The sequence below is a fragment of the Falco naumanni genome, chromosome 11 (genome assembly GCF_017639655.2).
Source record: "Falco naumanni isolate bFalNau1 chromosome 11, bFalNau1.pat, whole genome shotgun sequence".
Lineage (NCBI taxonomy): Eukaryota > Metazoa > Chordata > Aves > Falconiformes > Falconidae > Falco > Falco naumanni.
The window spans coordinates 11,348,255-11,369,022 of NC_054064.1; the positions used below are offsets into that span (position 1 = coordinate 11,348,255).

The 20,768-nt window shown below is 37.8% G+C and overlaps 1 protein-coding gene across 1 annotated transcript in view; it reads right to left on the bottom strand.

Annotated features, from left to right (window-relative positions):
- The window catches only part of KCNT2 (potassium sodium-activated channel subfamily T member 2), a 149,447-nt gene that overhangs the window by 54,342 nt on the left and 74,337 nt on the right, over positions 1 to 20,768 (bottom strand). Inside the window, 5 exon segments of the mRNA XM_040611123.1 lie at positions 3,425 to 3,533; positions 11,783 to 11,846; positions 16,240 to 16,376; positions 17,927 to 18,091; positions 20,236 to 20,416. Of these exon segments, the coding sequence (XP_040467057.1) occupies positions 3,425 to 3,533; positions 11,783 to 11,846; positions 16,240 to 16,376; positions 17,927 to 18,091; positions 20,236 to 20,416 (656 nt within the window).

Genomic DNA, 20,768 nt, shown 5'->3' on the forward strand with positions numbered 1-20,768 from the left:
GGTGAATCTGGACTATGTTCCTTTTCAATAAACTACTAAAGGCTTAATGTCAGACCACCAACCTGTGCTAATTCATCAGTGCATCCTGAATAAATACAGAACATCAAAATGTATCCCCAGTTCCTGGAATTGTGATTATACATGATTTCTGAATATTCAAGGTAAAGGCAATTAATTTATTTTCTAGCAAATACATAAAAGTTCTAAGCTCAACTCTGAAAACATGCATTTTTATTCCAGTCTCTGAATTGCATAAATATATTGCTCTGCTGTGGATAATCTTCGCTTTATTTCATGTTTGTGCTGAAATGCACGTATTAAGAGTACGTGGCCTTTTGTAGCCTTGTGTGTTTGAAGGAAAAGCAGGAAGATTAAGAAAAACACATGCAACTGCCAGTGAAGAAAAATGCAGTATTACTGAAAGGAAAACTGGACATGTCACCGCATTTGTATATTAGAAATTACTAAAGGAGTAATCAAAGCATTTCAGCTTCAGGCATAAGACTGTTAACACAGGTGGTAGGAATGTTTTCTTGCCCATCTGACAATTGTCATGTTAGAGTGACTATATATTTATAAAGCGTTTACACCTTGAACTTGCAAAGGAGTTTGCTGGGACAAACACTTATGCCGTGTGCTTTCCAGATTCCTCTCAAGAATCATTTTCAAGCACAGAGAAATATTTCCACTATGTTAACCAACATAAGCATAAGTTACCTTTTTAAACAAAGTAGCTAAGCTCTGCTGTAAAAAGTAACAGAGAAAATAGAGGATGCAAAGGTGTGTGTCTGTCATCAGGTGACAAGACAAGAAACCTGTCTTTCTGACAGGCCATATTACCCTGTGCAAAGTGTCTCCATTCTTTGCTCTGATGACAGGAATAAGTTGTTGTACTCTCATTAAGGAGAAGAAGAATGTAGAAGTCTTGTCTACCAAATGGGAATAAATTATAGCAATCACTTGTCATATATATGATTACTGAAGCCTCTGGCAGAAAATCTCCAGGATGCTATTCCAGGGGAAAATGCAGTCAGGGTCTAAATTTCAGGGCTGTCTCATGCAATATAGGATGACCGGTCAACCTAATACAACCTGCTGAGAAACTGGGCTTCTAGTGATTTAAAAATTTTCCATGTAGTTAGAAGTTAAACTTTTTTACAAGGTCCTTCTGGAACTCTTTGGTTGTATTTTTTCTAAATTCAGAAACTTTCTGACAGTTATAGTCTCTAAACCTGTGTATAAAGCAAAAAAAAAAAAAAAAAAAAAAAAGAAATCCTATTACTGCTATTACTGAATATTTCAAGTCCACAATAATGTACAATATTGTTTTGGGAAACCTCCAGAAGGAAGGAGTCATTTTTTAAACGAATATTAAGTTTAAAAAAACTTTTGCATTAAGGTACTAATAAAGCAGTCCCAAATTGTAATCCGAAAAGCACTTAGCAAAGTGTTCCATGCGGTTATGACAAATTTTATTTGTAAGCACTCTGACAGGGCTATAGTCTGCAGCCCCCACTGCGTACAGATTTCAGAATGAAGAAGAGTGGGATGAGATTAATAACCAAAGTAGCCCTCTTGGGAAAACGTATGTAAACAAATGTTGTTCTCGTGACTGTCAGTAGCCTAACCATTTGCAGTAGGTAAGCATCCAGCGGTGATATTTATACCATGTTCGTAACCTTGTGAATTTAAAACTGCATTAAAAGTTTCCTGTGTTTTATATGAATAAAATTAAATTAATCTTGAGGGAAGGCTTGTAATTCTCTGTTTTTAATGTTGTGCTGAAAGAGTGTGGAAATGGATGCAGGGACCCCTATGATCCATGTGAAAATATTCTGGGATGTGAGGTGCTATCTGAATATTTAGACATGACACAGTACTATTGATGTTAGAGGGGGCTAACAAGGCACAGAATACAAAAGGTCTCTTTCAAGCCCCTGAAGAGCTACAGAACATAAATTAAGGCAGTAAGATACCAGATTAGTTAAGCTTAGTTGAATGAAATGTTGGAAAAAGAGGGTTTTTGTTGTTGCTGTTTGGTTTTTTTTTAAAAAAAGTCTCAAGTCTCAATCTGAGACTTGGAACATATATGAAATATTGCCTCAGTTTTGCAAGTCTAGTTACATATAAGCTCCTACAGAGACAAGCCATTAAGAATAATGAAACTCTCCTAAAAATACAATTAGGAACAACATTAGCACAGTTACTGATAAAGAAAAGTGGCCATGGCTAGGGAAAAGAGATTATGTTTGTGCTGGGTGGTTTTAAGGGGGAGATGAAAAAGCACCATCATTCTTGTCACAGCAAGAGCCTTATTCCCTGTTGTGCCATCTCACAGTTTGAGATTACACTTTTATAACTTCAGAACTGCTATTGATGTTTTCTTCCTTCTTTCCAACCTAGTGGTAATTCAGTAGCTTTTAAAATTACAACTTTAACTGTTGCTCTGGAATTGTTCTGCACTGAAATTTACTTTTTCATCACATTCTGGGATGATGGAGTAGACTAATATTTTTCCATGGAGTTTTTTTGAATTTTGCATGACTCAGCAACCCTTTCTTCCTTAGAATATCCTTCCAGAAAACTGAATTTTCAAAATTACAGTTGAAAAGGAAAGCTTTGCCTCTACTTCATACAGATATCTTTCCAAAGATAGGCAAAATAAGTTCATTATAAAAGTATTTGTGTCATTTTGCACATGAGCATATGTATGTCTGTATATGCAGTTATATATGCATATGTATGTGTGCGTTTATACATAGACAGAGACAGACCTACCTACATACTGCAGAGAGACAGTCTGTCAAATTAAAGCTGCAATTGCTTCTTAAAAGAATAGATTTGTTTGGATTTCTTAACATTATTTGGCATTTTATGTCATAGTTTTGAACACATGTGTTTTACTGAATACAGAATTAAGTTACATGCATCTTTCCAAAATATCTGGAAGTCATTAAAACAATGTTTTTTGTATTACTTAGAAAAAAAAAACCAGTCCCATGGGAAGACTTTTTTCCCCAAATTGTTTTTTGGGATAAAATTTGGCCTCTTCTGAGCAGATCTTCTCATATACCCCTTAGTAGTAGGCAGAAATGATTTAAAGACATGGATACATCAAGCTGGAAACCTACCTGGATTGATAATTAAGGAGTAACAACGTGTTATGTAGCAAATAATTCTACTCTCTGTGTTACATAACATAAGAGAGTAATAATCCATAAAAGTACTTATAAATAAGACTTCAATGTAAAACATAGCATTTTACTATTGATAGGTTACGTACAGCCCATGTTATTTTACAATACTGCAATCTCAATCTGCTTCTAACCAGTAAACATGCCTATGGAATTTCACTTTGCTTGTGTGTGTATGAAAAATTGCCAAATACTAACAGGTGTTTCAAATGGCTGAAATCTTAACTTACCTGCAAACTTGATGTGGAACTTATTCTCAGGTTTCAGTATCTGGACGTACAAAGGACAATTTGGAGCAAAGTCTTTAACTGCCCATGCTCTTAAAATGGTTTGATGATCCTAGAATAAAGAGTATGAGACAACAATGAAACGTAAATACCATGTTAAATTAGAGAAAGAACTTACCAGACCAGTTCCATTGAAGGAAACTCATTTTAAGCCTGTTTAACACCAGCTGTTGTGGATGTTACATGCAGATGTACACATTGTATAAGTAATATTATGTATATTACATGTATGTAAATACACCTAAATATACATATACACAGACAAGGCTGTGGTACTCTCAGTGTTCACCAACAACGTCTCTCAGGCCTCTGCTTTGAGGCAGGCTTCAAGCAGGAGTAGAATGACCAGCGGTGGATTATTTTAAGACAGGGAGTGCTCCAGAGAACTCAACCCGTATAAGCCCACAGGATCAGATGGGTGCAGGGAGAGCAGGCTAGTGTCCTTGCACAGCTGCTTTCCTGCCTTTGAAGCACTGTGGAGACTGGGGGAGGTCCTCAGCAACGGCAGAAAAATTAATAGTTCCACCCATCTTCAAACAAAAGGATGAAGTGGGGAACTACAGCTCAGGCACATGAATGCTGCATCTCAGAGAGGATCCTTTTTGCAGTTTGAGTCCAAATCAGTTTTCCTCACACAGGGCACCAATTGTTGCTGCACAAGCAAAACCAGTAGGCTGCAACAAGGCTTTACCATTGGTCAGATTCTACCATCCAAGCTGTTTCTCCATCCTCCAGGGGCCAAACCACACTGCTCCTTCTGTCTGCTACATTGAGAGTTTTGCTTCTCCCTCTCATCCCCCACTACCCCCCAGTGCTATTTAACCACTTTGCAGGAACAAGCTACAGCTGCACATCATCCATGTCAATCAACCCACAGCCTTTGATCCTCTACAGATTCTCATTTCACATTCAGGTATTACAGTCTGGATGAGTGGAAAACTACAGGGGTAAAATGCTGGTTAGACGATTGGAGTCTCAGGTCAGTGGTAAATGGCACTCTACCCAGAGACCTGGGGCCACTGGAGTGTCACAGGGATCTGTACTGGAACCTGTTCTATTAAACATCTTTATCTGTGAACTGGAGGAGGTGAAAGAGTGCGCACTCAGCAGGTTGGCAGACAATACCAGACTGAAGGGAACAGTCAAAACACTTTAGGGCATGGACCAAGGTAAGATGCAGGAATGGATTGGCAAGAACTACATGAAATTCAGCAAGGGCACAAGCAGAGTCCTGTCTCTGGGACTGGGTAGCCTCCTGCACTGGCACAGGCTGGGGGCTGGCTGGCTAGGCAGCAGCTCTCTGGGGGTCCTGGCAGAGAGTGAGCCAAGCATGGGCTGGCAGTGTGCCCTGGAAGCAGAGGTGGCAGACAGCATCCTGGGCTGTTTTAACAGAAGCACAGTGAGGAGACAGAGCCTGTTGGCCTGTTGCTGGGCCAACAACTGTGGTGAAGACCAAGCAAAATCCTCATTACCTGCGAAAGAAGGTTGGGAATTAGGCCCCCTCAGCACTTCAAAGCTTTCTGATGAGGACGTGCTAACTGCTAAAAGAAAACAAACTGCTGAAGAGATAAAACTCAAGGATGCTAGGGTAAAATAATTGTGGTAGTGGGAGATCGCGACCTCCTGCTTGAATGGTTCCCCCAAAGAAAGTGAATCCCCCACTCGGGGAGCATGTGCAGTAAATTTAAAATGAACTGTTTCTTTAAATGAAAGCGAGAGAACTTCACACCAAGCATAATAAAGGAATGTATGACTAGAGTCACTCAAGCTCCACCTGAGAGTAAAGAGAAGTATAAAAAGTGAATGAATGAGGGGACAAGTGGGGAAGACACCACCGAGACAGACTCCTGGGACCAGCCGACAGGCTGAGCCTTGCTTCTCCCCCCCTTGGGACACCTTGCATGAGACTGAAACGAAGTGCTTCTTTGGGAGACTTAGAAATATCTCTAGAGAGTTACTTTTCAATATTTGTAGCCAGGTTGTATTGTTGCAACTTTTCCACATGTTATAACGTTTTATTTGCACGTGCCTTTTTGCAAACAGTCACTATCACTGGCAATCCAAGAACCTGTCTATCTGTTGCACTCATAAAACTGCCCTGTTAAGTAGCTGGTCATCACAGCTCCCCATTGAGCGCGACCACCCCCCAGAGTGTGGCCGTGCTAGCTCATGAGCACGGCTGGGCCAGCAGTGCAGACCCCTGGCACTTTAATATACATATTAAGTGCGACTGGACTGATAGTGGTAAATTGGACATCACCTAGAATTTAACCCTAGCTGCACCCAACCTCCCACCTCGGTGAGGAGAGCTGGAAGGCGGGTGTGTGTGGGGGTGTGTGTGTGTATTTCCCACTAAATTACTCCATCCCCTTTAAGGCAACAGAATCATATATTGAATTTCATGAAATATGGTTAATTTCAGTGTATCCAGCCATCAGTTTTTATTTCAGAACTGGAAAGGAATATTTGAGAGCCACATGTAGGAAGCAATACTTGGGTTGAAATATCTTGCCTAGTCATTAAATTGGTGGTATTAAAAGATAAAATATAAAGTATGATTCATTATGTTTTCAGCATCAGCAGTAAGAAAAGCTTTCATACTCATGAACACAAGGGAAAATATCTGCCTGGAACAGAGCATAATTGACATTTTCAAACCATAATATTTTAATGTCTACTGAGATGTTAGCAAGTACTTTTTCTATTAGAAATACTAGAATGGAGTCATAAGGGGAAGACCTTTTGAGGACAACAAAAAACACTATTTCACATCTTTCTTATTAAGAGTTTCATAGATGTAGGATTGCTGTGCCCATTCAGGAGATTTCAGAGCTTGGATGTACCCTGCTATGAGCTTTCCTTGCATGCAGTCACTTTTTCTTCACTTTTTCTATAGCATACAGCAACTTATCCTCTTTAGGATTTGTGGTGGGGGGGTGTATTTAGGGGTTTTCTTTGCTGTTTTGTTTTAAGGGAATGAAATGCCAACACACCTTAGGAGTAGCAAATGGCTGGGTAATGGGATAGATGGCAGTTGTATAGATATACTATAGAAGGAGTAGGAGTAGATTTGGGACAGATTCGAAAAACCTGTATTGTTGAAGATGTTACCTAATCTTTTTATGCAAAAGGTGTCAGGGAAACACATTAAGAGTCACTTGCCGTGATGGTATGGCTTCAACTGCACAGTTTGACATTACTGGTTTCTTCCCTTCCTTTCCACAGCAATCATTCACAGACCACACTGGCTTGCAAAAGTGGTGAGAAAAGGCTGTCTCCTCTATGCTGCATGCATAGAAATATAGTTTATATCCAATGAAACTCAGGTAAACTACTTTTTTCATTCTTCAGTATTACATACATGAGCTAAGATTAAATTCATTGTGATAAACCACAACTGTACCAGTAAATACTATTCTGGCTGTACATTTCAGACTGTTTACTCTTCCTTATTTAATCTTGATGTTAAGATATTTTCTTTGATTTTTTAAAATATTATTTTGTCCAAAAAACCTGGTTTTGTCAGACTGTGCAAGAATTGTTAAAAAAAAAGAATGAAAAGTGCTTATTAGAATTATTCCAATGGCACCATTAAGAAAATTAAACAAACCTAGACCCACAGAAGTGAGTGTTGTAAAACTAAAAGAATGAATCTCAACATGAAATGTTATTAAATAATTGTATAGGAAAGGGAAAGACTCCTTAATATTGAAATCTCTTGATGATCAGTTGGCACATTTGCAGTTTTAACAATATGTATTGCTTTCCATTTGCTATCTCTTTTTTGAAGAAGCAGTCTACAAATATGCAATATGTATAAAATGGATACTTAAATTCCTATATAGCTTCATAAGATCAACTCAGTGTGTCTGTACTGTTAACATAATAACCCTGCCTTATTGTTTCATTTCCTCTCTTTTCCCTTGGTATATACATGTGTTTGTATACAAAATCTGGTTATTTGGGTTTTCATGAGTTTTTTCGTTCAGTTACCTTCCCAAATTCCCCTCTGGAGATGCATTCCAGGGGTAGAAATGAAAATTCAGGCAGGCACTTCAAATGATTTCTTGGAATCGGTGTCTTCGTATAGCATTGGTGGTTGTCTTAAGTTTCTATCCACATTACAAAATATACGCTTCTTTGGGAGATGGGGGGAAATATGCATTCTCTTCTGTGTGCTCCCCAAGCAATGAATTGCAGTCAGTGATCAAAAATTACCACTGATACGGATGGTGATTAATATAGAGGTGATATTTAAGTTCATGTCTCAAAAGCTGTAATTTTAAAAGTGGGTGTAAGGAATTTAAATCATCAGAACTCAAAGCAAGACCTTGATTTAATATATACTTTTAAATAGTTTGTTAATTTTTTCTTGCCACACACAACTTGATAAATTAGTTACATCTTCCTATGCAATGCATCCATCTTGTGATGCTATTAATGGCAATGTAACTTAGATTACAAGTATAATAGCATCATGCAATTTAATTAACAGAAGGGGGAAAAAAAAGGTGCAAGCCTGAACTCTGCCATCTCCAAATTTTCAGAAATCATCAGAACAAAGCTGTCAGCAGTAGAAGTGGTCTGACATATTACCTATTAATGAGTTACAGGATAATTCAAAAGAGATTTCTCTTCCCACTCCTACTTGGGTTAAAACAGCAGATGCACCGTTTTCAAGCACCTTAGTTTTGTGAAGCAGTTTTGATGTAGGCAGTCCACTGAAGTTATTGGCTAACTTTGTGGTGTGGCACAGACTGCTGTTCTATACCCATCAATCAAAATAACAAATAATCAAAATAATAAAAAAAACCAAATTTAAAAAAAAACCCGCAACAGCAAAACCAAACCAAGTTGTCATCCAGACTTAATTACAGTTTGAACTGTCTTTAAGAGCTGCCTCCTCCAGAAGTGAAACAGATGTCTGCCCTGCTTACTGTAGCAGATGAGCAGTTTACACTTTGGTCTAAGAAGTCAAAATGGCATTTGATAGCATAAAATCTGGCAGAGCTCTGTCTTGCAAGAGAAGAGAAAGTTTCCGGTAGGAGACTTTGGAAAGCTGACAAATTCTTGGTTAGACTGCTTAAGTTCCTACGCCTCCAAATGAAAAGGAAGCAACTGACAATTTTCACAAAGTAACTGCGTGTCACCTGTTACTGTACTTTTCCTCTGAGCTACAGCTGAGACCCATGGGTCAGAAGCAACACAGATTTTGGCACCAAAACTAATGAAACAGCAAGCAATGATTAGCCAGCAGTATTCATGGCAAGTGACTAGATCTGCTGAGGACTGGAGCTCGGGAGATAAAAATCCTCATGGACTTCAAAAAATCGTAAGTAACAACAGCTGTTCTGGTCAGGAATCTCCTCAATGCATCTGTTAAATCCTGTTTTGACAGCTGTCAGACACAGGAGAGGATCCAAGGCACTCCTAATGGTTTGTCAGCCTCTCAAGCACAGCGGGGTGAAAAATGAGTTGGTAGTTATAAAGACTGACACTGGGCTAACAACTGAACTTTCTTCAGCTCAGCGACAAACTGTAACCTTATGTTGTACCTTACAGAGGTTCTTAGCAGTGACTGGAGCTGGAACAGTGTAGGAAATTAAATCCATTTCATTTCAAAGCTCTAGGGGGCACTAAAATAATTTAAAAAACAAAAAACAACAAACAGTTGTCCTGTTTTCAACTTGAAGTATAAAATTGCATTCCCTGTGCAAAGGAAATCTGAACAACAAGAGAAATAGGGAGAGTGATGACATCTTGTTTAAAAACTTAAGATGACAGTGACTGTCACAGTATCACTGCTACAGTTGAGATACTGGGTCATTATGACTAGCCAGCCAGTCCCCCAACAGGGCGTTCTGTCTCAAGGAAAGTAACAGCATTGTGTCCGTGTGCTCCATATACAATGATAAATGAGATTTGATAACAGTCCGTACTGGATGCTGAAATGTGCCAGGTACGGTCTCCTGGGGCACACTGTCCCTGAGGGCACAAAGGCTGCCTGGAGAGAGCTGTAGCTGGCCACGACTCGGAGCCCAAAACCAGCCAGTGCTGGCCAGAATGGATGAAAGCTCCACACAGAGTCCACTGCGTGTGTGCCCTGTAGCAGGGTTCAGCAGAGCTGAAAAAGTCCGTCCTTTGTAGAAATTCTGGAGAGGTTACTAGCAGAGATGAACAGCTTACCTCAAAATGAATCCTGTGTTGGTGCAGCTGTCCTTAAAGCTGCTTAAACCTACCGAGTGCAATGTAAATCACGTGCTCTGCTTGTATGGCATTTCTCATTTCTAACCATTTCACAACTGTCAAGTATATTTTGTGAAATGAGATGTTGTAGCTGATTTATTCTGAATTTCATGGCTAATTTAGGCAAGGCAGCTTGTCTTTTTGATATTTTTCAGTCTCACAGAAGTTACCAGTATTTTCCCAGGTATTTGCAAGAAGTGTTGCTTGTTCTTAAACACACTAGCACCTCTGTCGCTTCCAAATAGTACACTTGCCTTACTTGACCACTCCAGGATTACTTGTTGCCAATTCAGTGGCTTTTGCTAGTGTGTTTTCAGGAGCCTGTGGCTGATTAATCAAATTCAGATCTCTTCATTCAATAACTTTTAATACTATAGTAGGACCACACATTCATTCGTCAGGGAGTTCAGTGGCTTTCTGCAAGTGATGGGTAAGTACAGGGTCTTTAGCTTTGAATAAAATACATTTCTTCATCATGTTGATAGCCTACACAATTTAAGCTATTTTTGATAAAATTTGCTTCTGGCAACTCATTTGCCTAGCAAGGACACAATCTCTTTTTCTTGCTAGCTGCAGCTTATGTTGCTTTTTTTGTTCTCCTTCTCTGATAAGCTATATCTGTAGGTATGGAAACAACTAAGTTTTGATGGCAGATGAAGAAATTATAGCAACTGATAGAGAATATATTAAGAAATACTACATATATAATGCAAAGCCCTTGTTTCTCATGTTTTACTTTATTTCTAACATTTAGAAAAGTAATTGTTGTGTCTTATAATGTAGGAGCAAAACAGTATTTTTAAACTGAGATAGCTTAAAACATAATTACTTTATAATAAACATTAGTTTGATCTTGTCGGGCAATTTGTAAGCATCTCAATTTAACTTTATGAATATTTAGACTTATTCTGATCTTCCTTTGGAGTTCAAGATCAAACTGGATATAAGCAAGTGTGCAATAATTTTAGCATGTATCTCATGGTGAAAAGTTCAAAGCTGTCTTCATAAATCGTTCCTATGTGGACTTTTTTCCTGAAGATTTGTGATCAGTAGGTAATTTCATTAGTTTGAAGAGTTCTAGTTCATATTAAAATAGTTTTATTCTCTTACCACAGATAACGCTGAGTCGAGGCTTCTCTTAGCAGTCTTGCTTTGTGGACAGCAACTTACCTGACTGCAAGTAACTAGTAGAATGGGCAAAACTATAGTAACTTATTTAAAGGATCCTGCCATTTTTCATATTTTAAATTGCCCAGTATGAAAAATGGTCATACTCTCAGATATGTTGGTTAGTTGGTATTAATCACAGATTAATTTATACAGTTGAATTCAATCTTTACTTTGTTAGTAGTAAACTTTCAATACTTCAATAGTTCTGCATGGAAGTACCAGCCAGCTGATATATAACTCTTTTCTGATTTAATAAATATAACTTTTTGAATTTGATATCTTGAGAAAACCCTGGTATTAGTGCAGGTAATCTGAGTAAAAATTTTTGAAAGAGCGCTACCCTTTGGAGCGATTAATGACCAAGCGTCGATCTATCTATAAGGTACCATGATAGTGCTTGTATGGTGTTCTGCCATTGGTCCATAAAAGGAAAGAACTCATTTAAAGTTACTCTAGTCAGCATGAAAATTGTTTTTTGAAAGTACTCTATTCTTACAGTACTTAGTTTTCTTAAAGTCCAGTAAGAATGTATAAATTCTTCTTTTATTTTAAAGTTCAATGTATAACTAAAGTGTGCTGTAAAATCCTAACTTCTTTGCTAGATAGGTCGTGTAATTTATTTTCTAAAAAAGTAGATATGTTACATGAAATAAGCCTCTAGATCATGTTTCATACATTTGTGAAATCCTGGCCTTATAGAATCTAATAGAAACCTTTTCATTATCCAAACTGAGACAAGAAGTTCATCCTGCATGCAAAATCTCTGTGTAAATCAGCTAATTTTAACCTTCTATTCACAGAAGTCTCAGTCCCTGAAAGGGAATAAGGGCAGTAACAGTATGAACAGCATGCACGTTCATTCTTATTTATTCCTTCAAAACTTACAGCTGCTGTCCGGTCCACCTCACAGCGGCTACTCAGAATGAAACAAGCTTCAGCATCATCCATTCTAGAAAAGGGGAGACAAGCCTGTTACATGCCAACAAATACTCATGTGGACTCATGTTTCACAGTTTATAGTGTTGTACACTTACAGAAACAGAATACAGAGAAATTTTAGTCAATTTGTTCTCATGCATTATCTGAACGTCAGCAGCAGTCACCTTGTGCACTGACTTAGTGTGCCAGTAATTCTTCACTAGGCTGTGGGAAACCTTCTTTCCGTAGTGCCATAGAAGCTGTGCCAAATTAATAAAACCAGAGAGGCCTCAAACATACCTAATTTGCAAAATAAATATTTATCTGCCATGACTGTAAAAGGTAAATAAATAGCACCAGTCTGCATAGTGTGTAAGGGTATGATGAGTTACTATTGGTAAGAATGCATAAGAGGGGGCAGATAACTTAGTATAGACCTGTCTTGCCTAGTGGTAGCAGAAGAATGGGTAGAGGTACTAGATTAATACATCTGGGATAAATAACAAACATTTCTGTGTATGTTATGCATTAAATGAATTAACTGTTTCCAGTTCATGGTCTCTTTGAGAACTTTTAATGCCTAATTGTTCTCTAGCGGGTCACATAATAAAAGGAGTGGTGGTGGAAGTACAGAGAAAAACTGTCTGACTGAAGGTTTCATCCAAGTTTGCTTTTCCTCTCTTGCCTCAGATCTTGATATCCTTCTCCAGAGAATCTAACTTCACTTGCTGTTATGTGGAAATAAAGAAATGGGGACTTTGTTGACCTCTTTGGGAGGACACAACTTCCTGGGCAAAGAGAAACGGGATGATCAGAATGGGTTTCCTGGGAAGGGGAAAAGTGAGAGAGAAGCTGGGGAAAATGAGCAGGAGATACACTGCCCGTTACAGCAACTCTATTCTGGAGTCTGGAATGGGACCCAAGAGTCCTAAATCTTTGGTTTCTCTGCTCTAGAAAATGGAATTGGTGGTTATCAGTAACAGTTTAGGCCATTGGGGCTGTAGGCTTAGACTGACAGCCCATTCCTTTAGGTACTGTACAAACACAGAACAAAAAGACGGTCCTTGCCATATAAGCTCTAAGTGACATGACAAAGGACAACGAAAGTATATGCAGACATGTGAAACGGGAAGAAACGGTGTGACAATACCGGAATACAAAAATTACCATGGCAGAAAGTGATCTCACCTGATAGCAGAGAACCCACCGAAGAGAGGATGCAACAGAGAATACTGTGGTTACTTTACTGGAATTACTGGGAGTTTCAGGCTAAGTGAGAATAAGGGGTCACTCCTTGATGAACTAAAGAAACGTAAGCCACAGAAGGACTGCAATGAGGCAAAGCGATGTACTATGTAAATAATATTTCCAGAGTATTCTGAAACAAGGGTTCAGGGAGTTGAGATGATGTATGTGTTAAGAATATAAATACAATTTTAAGTGGGGCAAAAATAAGAGCTTGTGTGAGAAAACATTTGCAAGATGCAGGCTCAGTCTGCACAGGATACTCTACAATATGATTCCAAGCTTATGATCCACAGTAGGATACTGGCTTTATTTTAGTAGGAAAAAACTAAGATCTATTTACAGCTGTCTGCAACTAAACTAAAGTCTATGAATACATATCCACAATGAGATGTCAGATAGCTTGGCCAACCTTTTAGGTTTTGACTATAGAAACAGCGATTAAATATGTGTGCGTTGTGTGACATCATTCAGAGAATGTATAAAGAAAAGGATAAAGTCAGGTCACTGTAGATTCCTCGTAGGTACCCAGCAGTAGGAAAACAGAGGAAGCCTCAAAAGGTTAAAGTACTTGAAACGGAAAAATCACTGTAACAAAGGTAAATCAATATATCCAAAACAGTAATGCCAAATGCAGCTGATGTGGAGAAGTGAGGACAGGAGGTCACTTCCGAGTGCTGATTAGGAAGAAATCATGGGAACCGTATGAGTAGCTTCAGCTAAGTATGGGAGCAGAACTGGGAAGATAGGGTCTTAAAAAAAGTTGCAGGAAAGAAAATTCAGTGCAATTAGATGAGATTTTGATGAGAGCTGATGAGGTAATTGGGATGACACAGATGGTTTCATAAAGAAACGAAACCTCATATGAATATAGTCACCTTTTTCCCCAATGTTTTTCTGTAACTTCTTGAATCACTTCAGCCACAGATGACAAGAATAATAACCTGACATTAACATCTACAAATCTCATGAATTTGGACAACAGAAACACTAACAGCATCTGTGTTAAAAACACTTATTAGAACCCAGAGTATCCTTATGAGTAATGTTATTAAAGACCTAACAACTGAAAAAGCTTTGTCAGTTACAACATTTTTACATGCCAGAAAACTGAATCTGAGGCAAAACCCCCTGACAGTTCCACTGCTTGAGGATGGCAGAAATTATAGGGACTTTTTATACTGAAGAGAAATTTCTGAAAGGAAGAAGTATAAAGTCAAGAAAAAGAGTGGTAAAGACGAGGATTACGATCTGTGATGATTCACTAAAGAAACTGGAAGGAGAGAGTGAAACTATTTGGGGTCATGACAGAACATGGGAGAAAGTCACAGGGGAAAGAGATAAAGCATAGTAGTGTTACTTTCTAGTGCGAGTCTGCACGGAGAACGAGAGCTGGTTTAAGCAGTTACTGTGTTGTTTCAAATGCTGAAGCAGCTATAGTTTCCAGTCAGGCTGATGAACAAAGTAAGTATCAGTGTGATACCTCATGACAGAATTCGTTCTGGTTTTTTGTTAAAGCTGAGCACACGAACGCTGTTCAGAGAACACCAAAAATTTGCAAAGTGAAGGTCCAAAGGTAAGAAGCAGGAACGGATATCATTTTTGTGAAGTCAAATTGTGTTCTAGGGCATATAAAGAAAAAATACAGTCTTTTGTTAACTACTACTTACCCAGTCTGCCAAATTTTGGTATTCTTTTTTAGGGTGACCTTTATCATGTTACTTTGACATTGCATTTCACATAGAATATATGTATAAACTTTGATAACGAGAAATTTCTTGATTTTTGTTTTTTAGTTGTGTTGGTAACCATTATTTTATTTATTAAAATAAGTTAACCTGTGCCTTGTTATCTTCTCAGTACATTATGTTCTTATTAAAAAGAAATACAGCAAGTGTCTTAGGTACTGGGTTATATTTCATATTAAATGTTCTATTAAATTCCCACTATGCTTCTTCCCTCAGGAGAGGTTGAAAATTATTCTGTGACAGGTACATCCAATTACATGTTCTGCAGGAAAAAGCACAGTTCCACAGCTGACTACCTCCAGGTTATTATAAGTGAAATTCAAGATTATCTTTAGGGAACAGCCTAATTTTTCTTCTCCTAATGTGTAGAACAAACGCCAGCTAAATCCCCACGTGAATTCTGTCTCGAAAACATCAAGAAAGCCAAAAAAGGGACCTCCCTCTAAAAGAAAATTGCTAATCCTGAAAAAAGCTTTATTGTATTTTCCAATTTTAAACATTCAGAAGTATTTGTTTCCTCAGTGGCAGAAATCTGAGAAGACAAGAGTGCTCACTTGACTTCTCATAAATTAGATTCTTGGAAATAACTCCCCTGGGGTAAAGAAGGCTGGATGACTCAAATACTCAGACAGGTATTGGCTTAATTTTAGACATCTACCTTAGTTGCTGAGTAAGTTCTTATAAAGAACAATGCAGGTAATTTAAATCAGTTATTTGCTAAGAATCACCTTTCTCTTTCTTTGGAGAGTTTAGAGAGATGATCCTCCTATGTGAATTCCACTGTGAATTCCTTCACACCTTCAAGAGACTGAGCAGTGGTGGGGGGAGTCTGACTAATGGTGTTTGACTGATGTGTTTTGATTAATGCCGTTCACCAACTGGCAGAGAGGATTGTGTAGGTGTGGTGGAAGTATGCGGTAAGAGGAAGGCCCTGAAAGAAGAGTATACAGAGGTATAGTGGGGTAGTTGCTTACACTACCAGGCTGAACTTAGGAAGAAAACGAAACTGTGCAACGGGTTCAAAGGGTGATAATTGTTTTTGTTTACTTTTTTCCTCTTCAGTTAGTCAGAAGAACTGCCATCACATTTACCATCTTAGCTCAAGGAACAGAAACAAACTCTATCATGACTAGCAGTTTTGGAATTTTCTGTGCTGCTTTTTCAGAAGAAATCACAGACCCTCTGTTTCAATATCTTCAAATACTGAGACAGAAAAGACCGTGAAGAAAAATTTGGTCAAATGAAAGAACTTACAAATACTTGTTCCTTAAAACATTTCAGATATTAAGAAAAACAAATTATATCAAAGAGCCTGGCTTTCTGAATACACACGCTTTCCTTCTAGCACGGCTTTTGTTGTTTGTCAAACTTATTTATCAAACAGTGTGAGTGACACAAAGTAAAAACTAATATTGGTCAATATTTGCCTACTTAGCTCTCAACAGGTCTTGATCTTTTAGTGCTGAGCCTTGCAGATAGATAACTCTTTGGGACCACATTGGGATTTGTAACACCCTTCGGACCTGAGCATCCATCTCAGTAGGACACAAAATAACGACATAATAGTCCTGTCAAAAACATAAGGGGGAACAGTCATGTTATTTTTTTTATGTTAACATTTATTGTTGCTACAGAATCATTCAACAGAGACTCAGGATGTCAAAAATATCACTGCTAAGTCTCAAAATTAATAACAAAAGTTATTTGAATATATGAATTTAAATATTGAATTATTTAATAAAAATGTCTAGATAGGTGTCAACAGCTCACAAAAGACACCAGGGTGGCAACTAAAGTCCATTAAGAAACATTCTTGTTTCCATACAATCATAAATTGTTTTTAGAGACAATTTAAATTTTTGTCTTTCCAGCTGGAAAATGTAGGAAGTTTTCAACAATCCAAATGGAATTGTCTTCTCCTACATTTTTCCCCTACATTAACGGGCAGATCCCAACCCTGTTTCCTGTGCTACAGACAGTCCTTGTCATGAAAAGTAAGGTTGCTCTGAAGTATACATGTGTGTACAGATGGAAAGGAGAGATAAAAGGAACATGAGCCGAGAGACTGAGACCTTAGGACAGGCTTGTCATAGCAGTCTTCCTTAGCACACACAGACTTTTGCAGAAAGCTTAGAGCATTTGACCCAGTGTATCTGTACCCTTCGGCTTCTCATTTCAAATGTGAAGGGAATGTATATAAGCTCTTTTAGGATGCGTAAGTAGTATTAGGACTTCTTTGTCTCCAGTGTATCACAGAGCCTGACTCATTCTTCTGGCTAATTAATCTTGGATTTCAGTTTGTGTCTGCATCTATACAGAACTTGACTTCTTTGTGCATTGAATTCCACCTCTTACTAGCTGGTATTTTGGATTTGGGATTTGTCAAATTGCTGCTCAAAAATTTGCAGATTGTGTTTTCATGATTTTTTGCACTAGTCAAGGAACCATGTAACACAGGTTACAGAAAAACAGGTAACAGAAAAAGACGTAGAGAAGATTTAATAAAAGAAATAGTCCGTAGCAAAGCTAATGATAATGAATCCAAATTACTATCTCATATAAATAAGCTTTTATATGATCAAAAATAATTCATTTGACATGTCTGCATTGCCTAGGGCATACGTGTACCCTAAGAAAATCTCTTGTGTCTAATCTTTCAAGGTCTTTGTTCTTTAAAGTACAACTATTTATTTCGTAATTTCAACAATTCTGAAGGGAGCTAATCTTCCTAAGACTGACAACAAACCAGAGCAAAAGGCAGAAACCAAAAGATGCTTAGACTTATAAGGAGTTTTGGATCTAGTCCCAAAACAACAGGAAAAATAATTTTAGTACTTTCATTTATTTTCTATTCTGGGGTAGAACATGGGGAATTTCCATGGAAATACCTGTTTCTAAAAGGACTGGCATAATTCAACAAGACAGTAATTCTATCTATTTAATCTATTTACCTCAATTTAAAATTAATGTCTCCATACTGTATCTCAGCTTCTTATTGCAATTCTAGAATCCCAATTCAGCCAGCAATTCCCAACAGTTTTACAAATTAAAGGCCATTTCAGAAGGCCATCTGCAAAAAAATCAGTGGATTTTTTCTTTTTTCTTTCACTGTAAGTACCTGCAATCTGGGGTGAGCATAGAATTCATTTAAGAAATCCATAAGTAAGTCAATCTTCAGAGAGCTAACACACAGCACAACATGTTTCTCCGTCTGAGCCCTGTGTCGACTGTAGTTACCACCAGATTTTTGTCTCTCCATCCACAAATATGCCAGCTGTTCAAACTGCAAGAGATCCCAATTGGCAGTGAAACACAGACAAGCAGATGTGCAGTACAACCGTATCATGAGTTAACAATGTTGCATCATTCATCTTGTGCCCCTGTGAAAAGCCGCACTTAGCCCACAATGTCTTTTCCTTTGTAAAAATTTTTCTGGTAAAGTGGGCGAGATGAGTAATAGGGTGATCGAAAATCATGACAGTACAGCCAGTCTCGACCACACACAAACAGCAGGGAAAGTCCACTAAAATATCATGAGACCACAGTAAATCTCAACATTTCAGAAAAGAATGAAGGCTGTACCTTATTTCTTGTATTCATTTTATACCTCTGAGCTCTCTTTTTCCAGTGCCATGGGACACAAGTGCTTCCCTCAAATGAAAGGTTAAAACTTATAAAAGAAAGTATACTTAAGTGTATACTGTGACTACAGATACTTGGATAGAAGCACCATTTTACTTAGTTTGGGCAATAACTCTTCTCAAGAGATTTTATACTGTTCTGAAGGTGGCCTTCTGTATACTCTCTTATCTGTCTTGCAAATTTAAATAGAACTTAAATACGCAATTGTCAATACAGCAAATTTGCCTTTGCCAACTGAACAATATATGCAGGCTAGCAGTAAACATTGCTCTACCAGTCCAAATCTTTAAAAAGAATACTGTAGCAATCAGTGCCATTGTAACAATCTGTAATAAAACAAACAGACACTATTTCAAAGCTTCTTGTAAGTAATATGCATTTGATACTGAGCTCAACTTAATGACATACCTGTGTGGTAGGGGTTTTTCTCATCCGCATTCAACTGACAGAGAGACTGAACTGTGAATAATAATTTATTTCATCTTAGCAGGGCAAAAGCTGAGGAGAGAATGCCTCCCACATTCTGTGTATGGAAAATATATGAAGCCCCATTATCACTACAAAGCTATAAAATAAAGTAGCTAATAATTGCTAAATTTATTTGAAAGGGCAGTAGATTCCGGGTATTTACTGGTAATGCACAGCTCTTATGTCTGAAGTCTATGTCAGAACCACCTGAAAGATATAATTTCTATTTCCTGGAAAATTCCAAATTTTTTAAACAAAGCATGTATTACTGTCATTAGATTTCCACTGAGTGTGAATATAACTGTGATAGTGTATATCTCTGTGTATGCAAAGATCAAATATTTAGGTATAATTAAAATGTTCAAATAATTTCAAGAAAACTAATGCTGAAATCTTGAGCTTGCAACCTCTCGGGGCTTCTGTGTTCGCTCACAGTGAGCTTTAGTTCACTGTCAAAAGAAGCAGAGTCTCAAAACTATGGCTGTGTGGGAAACTTCAGAGCTTCATGGTCTATCAGCTTTGATAACCCTGCACAAAGTCTTCCACACCCCCTTTTTGTGGCAGGACCCAGTGTGGAACAGTTAACATCTTGGCAGGGTTTCCTACACAATCCCAGGGTTTCTACCAGCAAGTCTAACCTAATGAGCTAGGAAAAGCTTGGTAACAAATTTAATGCAACTGATCCATGCCTTGAAAAACTTGGATTTTCCTAAATCATCCCTTTCTTGTTGAAACTGTTAGAGGTCCTAAACTTAAGTAGCCATAAAAAATTCCTAGCTGCGCTGTTGGCTCTGTCTGTGTGTCTGTGTATGTGTACTGACATACACAGCTGTGAACCCAATTTGCTTGAGTTGCAGATTTAATGAGATTTTTTTCAAGTTAGCACCGAGCTGTAAGGGTAAGAGGAAGTGGAGAGAACCAAGATTAGAAACACGGAGTGCCTGCAGAGGAAATGCTATACTCATAAAGAAAGTGCTGGCTACTGTTGTGTTTGGGTGTTTTTTTAAATTGCTTCAGCAATAACAAACCCATATCTCAGGATGAAGGAAAGGCTCTGTGGTACACGACAGGAATAGAAAGCTTTCACCAGCACTCGAAAACTGTTATTACTGCTCTGGTTTTTAGTATAAATCTAGACTATGGGAGAAAAGACAAAGGAAAAGGGAAGAAAAAAGCCCCAACAAACACACAGGAGGTATAGAAGATGGTTATTTTTTCTGACATTTATATGCAATAGTAATAGTAACAATGAATTATTTCAGTTATTATTCTTTTGTTTTAGGAACAGTTCTAAAGAGAAGAAAAATCCACATTTACCTGTATGGGCAACACCACAAGAGCAACACAGATCATAATGACAACAAGCAGCTTTGAAGGCCATATCTTGGGTGTAACATCCCCAAAGCCCACAGTGGAAAATGTCACTATGCAGAAATAAAGGGAGTCAAAGAGAGTCAATCTGTTTCCTGCTCGTTCCAGATGCTGAATTCCACAAATACTATGTAGAAAAGAATGAATAAAAGACATGAAAAATAAAAACTGTACTTAGGGTCGGTTCAAGTTTGATGATTATATGTGCAGATAACTATTTATTTTCAGAATTCATTAATTACTTTGCAAAGGCATTTTTTCAAAGAAGAGTAAAAATTAGTATCACACCAGAAGTCTTATTAATATAACTTTCAAATGTAATTTTTAATAAAAAAACCCTCATTTTTTGACTATTTCCATATGATAGTTGCAACTTTGTTGCTAGGTTTTGCTTTAGTAGCTGTTGTGAGGGAGAGGTGGTATATAGAACATCACAGATTGACGCAATTCCTTGCTAAACCAGAACAAAACAGATGGTA